This window comes from Lagopus leucura, unplaced genomic scaffold, assembly GCF_019238085.1.
Source record: "Lagopus leucura isolate 7727_CA_CO unplaced genomic scaffold, USGS_WTPT01 Super-Scaffold_100016, whole genome shotgun sequence".
Taxonomy (NCBI): Eukaryota; Metazoa; Chordata; class Aves; order Galliformes; family Phasianidae; genus Lagopus; species Lagopus leucura.
The window spans coordinates 1,539,542-1,553,291 of record NW_024962270.1 but is presented as its reverse complement, the minus strand read 5'-3'; the positions used below and the strand labels follow the sequence as shown (position 1 = coordinate 1,553,291).

Sequence of the window (13,750 nt, the reverse complement as noted above, 5' to 3'; positions counted from 1 at the left end):
AAGAGCTTACATCCCAGCCCATTACCTGCCTCCTCCCTCCAGAGAGCCACATGCAGTGTGCTGACCCAGAGACACGCACAAGAACTCTCTGCTCACTTTGTTGCACGTGCACATCCTCAGCTGTGGCTGCAAAAAGTGGTGAGTGTGAAGAAGAGTGCACAGGGATGGGGCATGGCATGCAGTGCTTTCACAGATCCCCATTTGGGTTGAATTTTAGGTTTTATTCTCCCCCTGAAATGGGAATAAACTGGAGAGTATCACTCTAATTGATTGTTAGCTGCTTCATTCTGCTATTGCATTTCATGCACAAGTTTGCACACGGCTGCAGCATTTGAATTGTAATTGCTGAGGGAATATGATTAAAAAGGGAAACCCGTGGAATTTTGAAAGAACTCTTCTCTTAGGTGTCAGTTTTAAATTGCCTTATTTTCACAAGTCTTCAGTATATCTTGACAGCATGTTTACCTTCCTCCACCTTTCTTTTCAGTTAGGGTTTAAAACAACAGGTTTGGTTTATTTGTTCGTTGTTACCTTCAGGCTTTTGAGCCTTAGAGAGGCATATTTTCAGCTTTACTCCATGACAGCACTGGCTGGAAGCCTCTATGTATGCAGAAAGAGAGAGGCTGTCACATGCGTTGGTGATTTGCCATGGGAAAGTTTGAGGCCATTTCCATCCCATCAGGTTTGGGGCCGTTGGTGGAAGCTGGTGTCAGTGAGAGCGAGCTGTGCTGGTATCACAAGATATGCGAGGTTCTGGGGAGGTGAGCAGCACTGGGATTGTCCTCCCCAGAAATTCCAGTTACCTTCTTGTACCAGCTGTAACTCAGTGCATCCCCAGAATCAGTAACTGCTTCGGAGGAATCTTTTTAGGTGCAAGCAAAGTAATAGGCTTGAGCACCCCAGCAGAAACAAGAAATTTCAGAGAAAAGTCCTCAGAACTTGCCTTTGAGTCATCTCCACGTTGGCAGGAGAAACTGGCAAAGAACAAAAGTGTCTCTGCAGGTAGTGCTGCTGCAAAGGCCCAGAATTAAGAAGCTCAGCCAGGTGAACACCTCCAGCCCCCAAGACAGACCTCACTGCACTCTGAAGGAGCTGAAACAGAAAGCTGTTTTTATGATTATGGGGTTGGTGAAGAAATAACACAAAGTCTTAAGCTTGTCTATATTCACACATGCTATGTACTCGGCTAGTGTGTAACTTAGGTGAAATCCTGGCTATCCCTGCTGGAGCAGCCTCCACTCAGTCATCTGCTGCAGACTCTCTGGCAATGGCCTGCTGCAGAGCTTGGGCAGAGGCAATGAGTCACAGCCACCTCTGCTCGGTAACTGCAGCCTGCAGAGGCAGCAGCAGCAGTCGGTGCACTGCTCACGCTTTGTCTGGTGAGGAAGTAGCTGTACCCCTACCAGCAGAGCTGCTCCCTCCCTCCAGAGCCTGGGCTGCTCCTCTCTGGGCTTCAGGACAGGGCAGGGCTCTTCAGCACTGCACAGGAGCCGCCTCTCACCTTCGTGAGATGGGGATTGCAATTAGTCCTGGCCCTTTGCTTGTGCCATCTGTCTGCTCCCCGAACATCCCTGCAGGATCTGTGTCTTAGCAGGTTAATTTAATAACTGCCTGCTTTATTGTTGCTGGCTGCGGGCACGGCACGGAGCAGCTGAGTACATCAACAGCACAGACCAGGAATCAAACGCTGCCCAGATGCTCATTTAGGAGGTTTGTTTTGCCGAGGGAGCACAAACCCTCCCATGGGATGAGCACTGCATCGTTCTCCTTGGCAAGAGATGGGTAAAAAACAGCAATGGAGATGAAACCAGGTCACAGACCCAGGGCGTGCTACACCTCAGAGGTACGGCGAGGTGAGGACAGCATGGGGGCAGCTGAAAGGTGTTGTTGGCTGGAGGTGAGCGCGTGGCACGGGGCTTGGCCATTGACAGAAGCAGCAGCCGTTCTCATCTGGAGCATCAGCAGCAATTTCTGTGGCTGCAGACCACGGCAGCACACAGCCCAGTGAGACAGCCGTGTGCTGATGTAGGGAACGACTGCCCTGTGACCTCCACCTCCTGCACAGACACCATAAAGCACCAAGTGCTGGGAGCTGGGAAGGAAATCTGACAGACCCCAAACTGATCTCCATTAACAGGACCTGGAGGAAGAACCCAAGCCGTGCCGGCCGTCGCTTTGTGCCGGCTGTCGCTTTGTGCCGCCCAGCTGCGCTCTTTGCCCCAGCCCCGCTTCCTGCTCATTCCTCCACCCATCGCACAAAGGCCCGGCAGCGCCACAAAGCCGCGCGCACAAGGAACCAAAGCGGCCGTGTAATCTCATTATTGTAACCCTCATCCTCCCTTTCCCCTTTTCTCCCTCCCCCATTTGTCGCCGATTAGAACCGGCCGGCAGCTTTCAGCCGGTGAACAAATAACGCTATTTATGCACACGGCCGGGCTGCCTCCCGGGCTGGGCGCGAAGCTCCCCCGCTGACCCCCGGCGCCCGCAGCCCAGCGGGAGCCGCAGCCGGGCACAGAACGCAGCTCGCACGCCGAAAAGCTCCGCGCTGCGGCCGAGGGGCGACGCGGCGCCACACCGACCGCGCGCGCGGCCCCGGGCGGCCCCGCCCACGAGGCGAAGCCCGGCCCCGAGCGCCCCGCCGCCATCTTGGGGCGGTGCCGCGGTGCCGCACGCGAAGCGGTCCCCCGGGCGGAGAGCGAGGCGCCTCGGTGCCGCACCCAAACCCGTCCCCTTCGGCGCGGTGACGTCAGACGCAGAAGGGCGGTACGCGCGCGGCCGGAAGTGACCCGCACAGAGCGGCGGGGAGGGGCGCGCTTCCGGTGCCGCAGCGTAACCCTTCCGGGCGGGGCTGGCCACTGCCGGGCGGTTCCCGCGGCGCGATGGAGTGAGGCGCGGCGGTAAGCGGCGGGCCCTGGCCGCAGCGCGCAGCACCGGGCCCTAACGGCCGTCTCTCCTCCTCGGGCCGGCGCGGGAGCGACGGGGCCTCGCCCTTCTCCTCAGGCGGGCCGGGGCTATGCGAGGGCCGCGCTGCCGCCTGCCCTAGGCCCGGGCCCGGCGGGGGAGCGGCGAGCGGGGCCCGATGCGGGAGTACAAGGTGGTGGTGCTGGGCAGCGGGGGGGTGGGGAAGTCCGCCCTGACGGTGCAGTTCGTCACCGGGACCTTCATCGAGAAGTACGACCCGACCATCGAGGACTTCTACCGCAAAGAGATCGAGGTGGACTCGTCCCCCTCGGTGCTGGAGATCCTGGACACGGCGGGCACCGAGCAGTTCGCCTCCATGCGCGACCTCTATATCAAAAACGGGCAGGGCTTCATCCTCGTCTACAGCCTGGTCAATCAGCAGTCCTTTCAGGTAAGCGGGCCGGGGCTCTGCAGGAAGCGTGGGCTCGGCCTTCCTCTGAGGGCCGAAGTGAGCACGGCCGGGGCCCCGCGCTGTGCGGGTGCCGGTCGGGGTGCCTGCGTTGTGGAGGCCCACGCAGCGCTGGAGAACAATGACCCGCTCCCACTTCCCTGTTAGAAACGTTGGCAATCCCCTTTTGCGAGAAGATCACTCGATATTAAAACCAACGCTTCCTCTTTTTCTTTTTTTTTCCCCTCTTCTTAAAAGGAGTTTTTTTTTCGGTTGCTTTTGAAGAGAAAATTATTGCTTTTCGGTTAAGACTTGCTAAATCAGCTGCTGTTTTCCGCCCCCTCCCCCCAGAATCACGTTCCTGTCCAGCATGAGCTCGGTGCTCTGGAACACTGCCTGCTGAAGAGAGGCCGTATGGGATACTGTGTGGCTCTGGATCGCTTTCCTACTACTAAAACTCTCTAGAAATGGAAGCGTCTCAGCCAGCACCTGGGCTAAGCTGCCTGGAGGATCGAGGCTTTATTTGAAGGGAAGCATGCGTTTAGCAGCGCTGCCTACAATGCAGGGATTTGCATCTGCTGTGTTGGCTTTGGGTTTGGAACTGGGCGTTTTCCAGCTGCTTGGAGAAACCTCGCACACCCCCACTGAAGCAGAACGTCTGCTTCTACTGGGGGCTCAGTTTTACCTTAGCAGAGGGTTCCGTGTAGCTGAATACAAGCTGCAGATGTGCTCCCTTTAGAAAACAAGGGCGTTGGGATGCTTCTCCCTTTATTTTCACATATTTTGGGGACTGCTGACTCCCCATTATTCAAGCAATGGCCATACAGTTAGCAATCCACCCTGTTAATAATTAGTTATTCTTATCTGTTTACAGCATGTTTGCTGCAAAGCCTGTAGGTGTAAACCACTCTGCAGGTCTTTTACACAGTACTGACTTCAGACACTTAATTGCTTTGTCTCAGAACTATGCAAGAATTTGCAGAACTTAGTGGCTGGCACTGATAGTGACTTAAAACAGTCAGGGGACAGGGGAGGCTGCCTCAGACTTGAAAGTGTAAACTCCTGATGTTAGCTCAGGCTTGAATAAATGCATCTCTAGGTAATGCAGTCTTCTTGCAGCATCTAATTTGGTTACTTACAAGTGATTAAGCGTGTTCACAATGAATTATTTTAAGCCTTCCACAAGTGAGAAGGCTATTTAAATTATTGGCTTTCTCGAGCTGCAAACTGAACACAAACAGCCTCATGGGTTGTGTGGTGGTGTGATATTGCTCGTGTTACAGGTTTGCTGTCATCAGACCTGAGACCATTTGTTTTAGAAAACTGAAATCAACCTTTCCAAAGCAGCTGCACTGTGTCTTCCTCCAGCTGAACTGAAAGGCTGTCTGAGATTTATGTTTGTATGGTTATGTTTGATAAAATGTAAGAATAGCTGGTGTGTAAAATTAGAAAAAAACCAAACATTATTAAAGGTGGGTGTAGAACTTGTTGCGAGTTCTAGTTCCACATGGTTGTGAGTGTAATAAAGCTTTGAAACGTTTTCAGTGTTCAGCAGCATGTGATGTTGGTTAAATGTGCTCCTGTAGTGGTTATACAGTGATTTCATGTGATTGCTTGCACTCACTAACTGCTTGGATTGTTTGATCAGGACATCAAGCCGATGAGGGACCAGATTGTCCGGGTGAAGAGATACGAGAAAGTCCCTCTGATCCTAGTGGGGAATAAAGTGGATCTGGAGTCGGAGAGAGAGGTCTTGTCTGCAGAAGGCAGAGCTCTGGCTCAGGAGTGGGGCTGTCCCTTCATGGAGACGTCAGCCAAGAGCAAAACAATGGTGGATGAACTGTTTGCTGAGATCGTCAGGCAAATGAACTATGCCTCCCTGCCTGAAAAACAAGATCAGTGTTGTACAACTTGCATCGTCCAGTGAGAGAAGTTAAGGAAAACCTCAGTCATGGCCATACAGAGCAGGTTGGTTCAACAGCTGTAACTAACTGAAGCGTAGAAGCATACTGTTTAAATGTGATAAAATGTGCCAAGGAGTCCGAAACCAAGTAGTGTAGCTTTGGAGGTAGTTTTCCTCTGGAAGAGCTGGAGGTTCATGGGTTCCGTTGCACGTAATTACTTGAGTCACACAGACTTCTTGCCTTACTGCACTACTGGTGGTTCAGAGAACGCTGCCTTTGCTTGTAGCAATTTTGTAGTGCAGCAGAGTTCATCATCTCACCTCCACCTGCTTTGACTGTCAGCACTGTATTGGACATTACTGTATCCTTAATGATGTTTTTGTGATGTTTCACTGTGTTTGGTATCGGAATTATTTTCAAGTTAATGTGAGTTACCTTGGACTTGAATAGCATTATATTTGCCAAGCTTCCCACTAATTGTACTGAGAAGACTTGGAGCTTGCTTTTAAAAAAAAAAAAAAAGCTGTACAGAAACTGAATGTACTTAGAGGACATTTCTGTCTTATCAGTGGAATAAGTTTAAGAGAGCTACCCTGAGCTGTGAGGAGTGGCTAGAAGCCCACATGTACTTGTCAAGGACATGTACAAAGTGTTCTTCATCTAAAGACTCCTGAGCAGAGAATACTGTTGATAAAATGGCCTCCCAAGGCCTGACTCTGCTTTCCCAGTGACTCATAAGAGGTGTGGCAAGAGTGCAGTGTTCAGAAGGGACCCTGAAGTCAGGCTTCACTGGTCTTGGGTATTGCTTCCAGTCTGATGCAAGGCCCTTTGCCCCCAAGGTCATCTTCCTGTACCACACCTTGCCTTTCACCCAGCTGTGTAAGAGGCTCTGCACCTCCCATGCAAGCAGCAGCAGTGTCATTCCTGCACAAGGTGCTTCTGTGACCCCCTCCTGTTTTCCTCGTTGCTGCTATAGGTGTGGTTTCAGTACCAGCTCAAACGCCTGCTTTTGGAAGAGGCCCTTTCTGTGCAGCCAGCTGGTCTGTGACAGACCCACAGTTATTGTTTGCAGAGTCAGATGCGACAGACTTGATGTAATCTGTAAGGGCAAGTGCAGAGATGAAGGAGGACTTGAAAACGCAGGGGAAAGAACTGCCTCACTTGACAGCTACACTGATTAAAGCTTAAATTCTGACTGCCGTGTTAGTAACTCGAGTCAAAGGAGCTTCTTATGTCTGAGTGACAGGAGTGAAAACAGGTTATTACTGGAGGCTTTGGACTATGTATCCTCTTTAATCTTGAGCGTAAGGTCAGAGAGTGAAGTCTCAAAGCTTGTCTTTGAGATTGTTATCAAGTGCTTTGTGGATGTAAAATTTTAGGTACTCATGGCCCTGGTAGTGTCATACTAAAGATAGCATGGTATTTTATCTCCAGTGCTGTGGAGTAAGGAAGGGCTGCTGTCACCATGTGAGACGTGTTCAGGTTCAAGGTTTGCTTGGCTGAAAGGTGAGCAGACTGTACTGGAGCAGAGAAAAATACAAATGAATGCTGCAGGGTTAATATCTTGGACCGCTCGTAGTAATGCAGTTTCAGCAGGTTCTAGGACAGTTTCACAAATAAAGGCATCTCTTATGATACTGGGCCAGAAGTTACAGCAATCTGTTGAGTTACCGGTGGTTCACCTTGTGCAGATTGCTGTCTTCAGCCCTGACAGAACAAGGCCTGTCATCCATGAAATTTGTACTGCCAGAATTGGTTACTTCTAAGAGAAGCCTCTGAGTAATCCAGCCAGTTTGGAACATGACTTCAGATATGAAGTTTAGGCTTTAAGGTGGGAGGGAACAGAGCCGTGTGTGATCCCTTTGAATCCTTCTAAGTTATGCCGAATCAGGATGAGTTTTCTAAGCAGAGCATGCTCTTGCTTCAGAAGAAACATCTGGGTTCTTATGTCTTTGTGGTCTCCTGAAGCACAAGATTCTGAGTTTCAGTGGTATGGCTTGCTTCTGCATTCTGCCATGCTCAAGGAGTCACGTAAAACCTTGAGCATCAAAATACTTCCTTGCTTCTGGGAGATGCTGCTCCTGTCCAATATCTCTCACTTCAGCCTCACACTTTTTGGATGTTTTCTTATTCCTGGCTCCCATTCGATCCCTTCCCTTTGATTGAATTAGGGGTAGGACCTCGTTAGCTCTGCTGCCTGGTAATAAAGGTCTCGTGTGCTCTGGTGGAGGAGAGCTGCTGATGGGGTTTTCTGATAGCTGTAATCTGCTCTCTAGGGGAAAATGTTCTTATCTGTGATCCAAGGGACAAGTACTGCTTCTCAAACATCTGCTTGAGCAGTGGCCCCTCCTCAGTAAAGTGAAACCAGGGCAGTTAAAAGTGCTGTCTTAAAAAAACAACAAACCATGCGTGTGTGAAATGGAGTTGAGCTGTAGCTCCGTCCTGTCATCACCGCTGCAGTGTGTGAGCTGTCTGTGTCTGGGAGCTGCCTTTGGTGTGGACCAGTTAGTCAGCTTGGGGTGAAGTGCACAGAGACTGGAGGTGCTTCTACATTTTTGAGAAGCTTAAGGGAGGGCTGAGAGTGTGTGTGTTGCTCCTGGTCACATCTAAGGCTGTTTCAGAATCAGTTTTAAGTAGCGGTTATCGCTTACGTCTTTCTGGTTGGTAGCTCAACCTATCTGCTGAGGTATCCACAGGACATTGTGTCGGTTCTTTAACAATATTTCTGGAGTAACACATCTTTGAGTTACTGTTCCAGGCAGCCTTTGGTGAGATGAAGGCTGGAACATGTGCATAATCAGAATAACCCACACTTCCTTTTAAAATATGTTTCCCTCCCTGTCCTGCTTCTGCAGTGGTCTTCTGTCAGCTCATTCTTGCATTCAGAGATGTGAGATTCCCAGTAGCTGCTCCCCATTGCTCAGTCCAGCCTTTCTCTTGTATTTTCAGTGTGGTAGTGTTTCATCTTTTACATCTTTGAAATACAGTGCCTGTTGTTGAAGGTCTTCTTTAGAGGCACTGAACAGGTTGAGAACACTTTTGACTGGCCCTGGTTGGTGATTTCTGCTCCCTCCATTCATGGCTAACTGACATCAGCAAGTGCTGAAGGAAAAGTTCTCCTTAGGGATTGAACCTGAACGTATGCTGTCTTCTGTGTGTGACTGTGACGCAGACAAATTTGTCTTACCAGGTTTTCTAACATCCCCCACCCCCCTTCAGCCTGCTTACAGGAGGGTAGGAATGTCCAGGGTGGGGAAGGCCGGCCTGGTGGTGCTCACTGTAGTAAATAAAGTCAAATGGCAAAATCAGAAATCTACACTGGGTGTTCCCTGATATGCAAACACATGGATGCTGAAAGAGCATTTTGAGGAAGCTGTTGCTTCTGTGATTACTGTGCCATGTGACTCTGTGCTGACCACAGCTCTGGGTGCTGCGTTTAGGTGAAGTTTTGGGATGGATCAAATCTGGTAGGATGAAGAGCTGCCCTGTAAATGGTTTGCCTCCTGTGCTCCAAGCAAAGATGGAAGGTGTATTAAGTAGGTCTAATGCATCACTACTGAAAGCTAAGTGCTGTTGGCTTTGTTTTGGTTTGAATTCTTTTCCAACAGTGCAGGGACCTTTCACATCCGTAACCCATGAACATCAGAGATACAGAAATGTCCTGGGCAGTGCTGATAAAGGTTACATTTTTGTGCATGATGAAGAACAGCAGCACACGATGCTGCCCTGCTGTGAAGCTGAGAAACATTAAGGGCTTTTTTGGTGGTAACGCAGGGGATCAGAGTGCTGAGAACTCAGATGTCAAAGCACCTTGGTTGGCTCACCTGCCTGTTCCCAGGGCTTGTGTTCTGTGCCTTTGCTTTGCTCAGTGGTGAAGGGCCTCCGTGCCACCAATGTGAAGCCCATCATCACTCCAGAGGAGCACTGAAGTTCCCTCAGCTGTCGGACATCCTCAGAAACAGTTGAGTGTCCCTTAGGGGCAGCTGTTAGGAGGTGAATGGTTGTTACCTATTTGCCTCTTACAGTACCAGGATTAGAGGAAAAGAGCTTCAAGTGTGCCACTGTGTTTAAAGTCCTGCTTTGGAGCTTAGTTCCACGCTGTGGAAGCAGCTGAGTTTGCTTTGAATATGTATTGCATGTGATTTTCATTGCTTATTTTGTTTACATTTCAGATAAAACTCAGAGGAAACTTGCACAGATGCTGCTTTGGAGAACTTTCAGCCCAGGTTGCAGAGCTGAGCCTTGGTAAACCTGTCTCTATTACAGCACATTGCCATACATCTAAGTGCATAAGGTTGGTGGCCTCCAGGATCCACACACCTTAATCAGAATGCTTAGCATGTTTACCATAAGTTTAAAATCTGTTCTTTATCTATCAGTCCTTTTATAGCTTTCTAAGTTCATATAATGGCTAATATGCAAGAGTTCATTTTTAATATTTTAATTGATTTCTTTAATCAATTTCTGAACTTGTATTTATTAAATACTTAAACTCAGTATTACCTACTCAATGCCTTTTAAAAGAGAGTTTTAATGGAGAATAAATTGAGCCTTAAACAAATGGTTACTTCTGTATATTACCTCGCATCAGTGCTTCTTTCTCTTGGCAAAGTTTTCTCCTCCGATGCAGCCGGTCGTTCTTTGAGACTTTCTGTTTATGTGTGCCAGTGTCATGGAGAGATACTGAAGGCACCTCTGTTGTGTGGATGCAGTATCCCTTTTCTTGGCAAGTGCAGCTGTGGTGCTGCTTGTAACTGGTCTGATTGGGCAGCAGGGATCTGTTAGAACGGGGCCTGAAGTCTCCAGCTGATGTTTTTTGGGCAATCGTGGGTTTCTTAAACTCCTTTAATCAGAAAACAACCATTGTAGCATTGAAAAATGGCAGCGTTCTGTTCTGTCTACTGAGTTTCTCAACTTGCTTGTTTACATGCAGCTTCTCAATGCCTCTGGAAAGGGATAATGTATCCTTCAGAATGGGCTGTGTGCCTGGTCGGGGCAGCTCAGCTTTGCCTGGCACAGCAAGCGACATCTGGTAGACCTCTGCACATGTAAATCTAATGCAAATAAGATCACTTTACATTTTGTAGTTCCTAATATTTGTCTTTCTGAATAATATTTTAAAGCAATATTTGTTAAAAGTTTTTCTTGCACTGTCACAAATTGCTTTTTAGGTTTGTTTGTTTGTTTTTTTTTCCCAATAAACAAGTTTTAATTTTAGAGACAAGTTGGTGTAACAAGGGGAAGAGCACCAGGTTTCAGTGATACTAACTGCAAGCGTGCTTTAAACAGCCATTGCCTTCCATATTGTTTACCTGATCAACATTTTCTCTGAATACTTGAAAATCTTAACAATAACACAGGTATAAAGAGCAGAATGGAAATGTACAAAGGACAGATGAAATCGTTTTGTTCAGTTTTAGTCACACATTGCATCCATGAGAGCTTTTTTTTTTTAGCAGTGGTTTAAAATGTGTGATTTTTTTTCTTTGCAGAAGTTTAATAACTGCAGCTCACCTACTGCACCAAAGTTCTAGGTTTTTAGGAGCCCAGCTTTAGTCATTTGAACATGCTTCTAGAAATGTACATTCTTGCCCTGTAATAGCTAAATACCTTGGAGAAAAGCTCCAGTGAAAGCAGTGATGGATATGTGAGGTTAAGCAGTTTCGAACTCACGAAATGTATTGTGGATGATGGCATTTGAAACAATAAAGGATCACCAGTATCTCAACATTAATGTGTTTCATTGGTAATAACAAGCTGACTTCAGCGTGTAGCAGAAATACAGATTCTGAGTCTACATTCAGCACTGAGTTTGAATCCTGATGAGAAGAGAAGAGCAGGTTTCCTGCTTGGGTATCAAAACACCTGATATTTTCTTGTGGGGTTACTTGAAATGTTGTCTGTTTGTTTGTTTGTTTTTCCCCTGTTTGTACAAACTTTATCAACAGGCTGAGGCTAATATTTAGGTTTGCACTTTAATATCAAAATTAAACCAAACCTTGTACTCAGAGTAGGGTTTTGTTTTTGTTTTTTTTTTAAGTGGTGGTTGTTGATCTTTTTTGTAGGTTGTAAGGAAGTAATAGGAAATAAAAGTCATTCCTGAAGATCTTAGTTTTCCTTTGTCTGAGGGTGGAAAAAGTTGGTTGGTATTAATCAGTGGTTCATTCCTATGGGTAGTTATCAAAGCAGTGTTCATTTTCATGGTCCTCAGCCAAAAAAAAAAGAAAAAAAAAAGAAAAAAAAAAAAAAGAGAAACTTAAAACTTGAACTAGCTTAGAGTGACAGGACTGGGAGAACGAGACATGGTTGCTTCAGCACACTTTGGGGGGAAAAAGGGACCAAAAGTTATTTTAGGCTTCCTCAATAGATTGCATGTGAAGTTGCTTATTAGATTAAGAGGCTAATAAATGAGATATGTATCGTCTTTACTATGGCATCTGTTTAGGAGTTGTTCAAATCACTGCAGTAGGGCTCTACAAATACAAATGTAACCTAACATCATGTATCTAATGTACTGTATCTTTATCAGTGATAGGTGAAATCTGGAATAACAAGTGCAAAAAAACGGAACAATTACCTATAATGCTTTGTAAAAGAGTTTTTTCCAGTAGAAATCATACTTGTCATTTTGTAAGACAACCCTACAGCCCACCTGTTTGTAACTTTTTTTAATAAAATAGATACCTGTATTACCAAACTGGCCTCAGCTGGTCTGTGTTCCATTTCTTCTGCAGTGGGCCAAACAAGCAAGTCTCTTACTTAAGTATATATATATATATTTATACATAGAATTATTTTTTCTGGTTTGAGCATTTATGTTTGCCTTGTCCAAATCTGTAATGGCCTTATTTTTCCACGCAGGCATTTGTGTGTGTGCAGGTGGCAGTGGGGGCAGGTCCTGCTGCTGTCATCTTGCTGTGTCTCCTGGTAACCCTGTGCTGGGCTCTCCACCTCCTCCAGACGAGCACATGTGGGCCCTGCTTCAGAGAGGCAGATTTCTCTAGGAAACCTTTCAGCTGTTTGCTGGCTGTTATCTTAAATGCTCAGTGAAAGCTTTACATTTGCTATGTGATTGAGTCATCTGGGCCCTGTAACAAGAACTGCTTCTTCCTCAGAGCTTACGGCTTGGTGCTCGACCTTCTGTATTGCTTTTGTAACTAAAGATGTGTGCTAATGTGAGGTGTGTTCGGAACTTTCAAAAACAGCCTTGCTGTCTCAGCAGCACTTCTGGTTGGGTAGGCAGGCTGTCACCTCCCAGACTTAATGCCCCTCCTCCTGTAGAACAGCGTGAGCCTTATCTTGTTGGTAGGCTTCCGCTTCCTCTCTGAGATGGGGAAATCATTTCCATCTCAAAGGAGGATGGCAGGGAGGAAGGGCAGGCGCCCATCCTCAGTCAGCCTGCAGTAAATGAGTGCTTGCTCCGGGCTGTTGTGACCGGCAACGATGTGTCAGCGGGTGCATCTGCTGACAGAGACCGCTGTGCTTTGAGATGGACTTGGCTGCTTCTCGTCTGTCTGATTTCTCTTGCAGTTAAAAAACAATCATTGAACAGTAATGTTCCTGCTCTGTGTGGCACTGAGCTGCTGCGTTCCTGCTCAGACCTGGAGCTGTGTGTGAGTGCAGCCAGGAGGTCCCGGTGCCCTCACCTCCAGTTCGTGCAGTCGTCAGGGTTGGGGGCTTTATGGAACCAGGTAAGATTTGTGTGCAGGGCCGTTCTATCTCTAAGGTCTTGGTGCTGAGATTCAGCTCAGCTGCTGCTGCACAAAGTGTCTTTGGCAAAATAGGCCTGACAGCTTTGTGCTGCTGTTAGCTGGGTTAGAGGGCACGCAGGTGGGGCTTCCCAGGCAGCTTCGCCTTGGTTTTCACAGTTCCTGCTACCAAAGCGCCGTGCAGAAAGCTCCCCGGCCTGCTTCTCGCACAGGTTTGACCCCCGCTGTGTGTGAACGGCACTCACCCAAACCTGGAGGACAATTCTTTGCCGTCCTGCACAGCCCTGTGACACGTCAATGAATTGCTAACGAGGGCAGAGCTGGCCTTGCAGCTCCGTGTGAAGGGAGGAAGTGCCGCAAATAGCGGCGTGGGTGGGGTGCGATGCGGCCGCCGCACCTCCTGGCGGGTGTGAGCTGTTATCTGCCGTCGGCTCTGCTGTAATTACAGCTGTGAGCGAGGTGCGAGTGTCTGGTCTTCATTAAAATGAGATACGGCTTCTAAAACAATGCGCTTTCATCGGTTTGAGTTCTCCCTGCTGGCCAGTCAGCAGTCCTGCAGTGCAGAGGTGGGCATTTTGGCTGTGCACTGGGGTGGCAGCTGAGGTGGCCATGGGCAGACAGGGTTGCCCCCCTGTGCTCCACGTGGTGCGAAAGTGAAATCATTGGCTTTTATTTTACAAGTAGCCGTTTTTGGCTCTGCCCGGTCCGTAGAGCTGCAAGGAGCAGAGGAGGTGAACTTTCAGCTGCGTATCAGCAACAGCAGCGCTGTGGTTAAATCCCGCTGTAGT

General features: G+C 48.1%; 1 protein-coding gene across 1 annotated transcript; it reads left to right on the top strand.

Annotated features, from left to right (window-relative positions):
- The first annotated feature begins 3,064 nt into the window (after positions 1-3,064).
- RAP2C (RAP2C, member of RAS oncogene family) lies at positions 3,065-11,950 on the top strand. Its single transcript, XM_042876677.1, has 3 exons — positions 3,065-3,352; positions 4,998-5,317; positions 9,426-11,950. The coding sequence occupies exons 1-2, from the start codon at positions 3,080-3,082 to the stop codon at positions 5,274-5,276; spliced, it is 552 nt and encodes a 183-aa protein (XP_042732611.1). The 5' UTR covers positions 3,065-3,079; the 3' UTR covers positions 5,277-5,317; positions 9,426-11,950.
- The last annotated feature ends 1,800 nt before the right edge of the window (positions 11,951-13,750 follow it).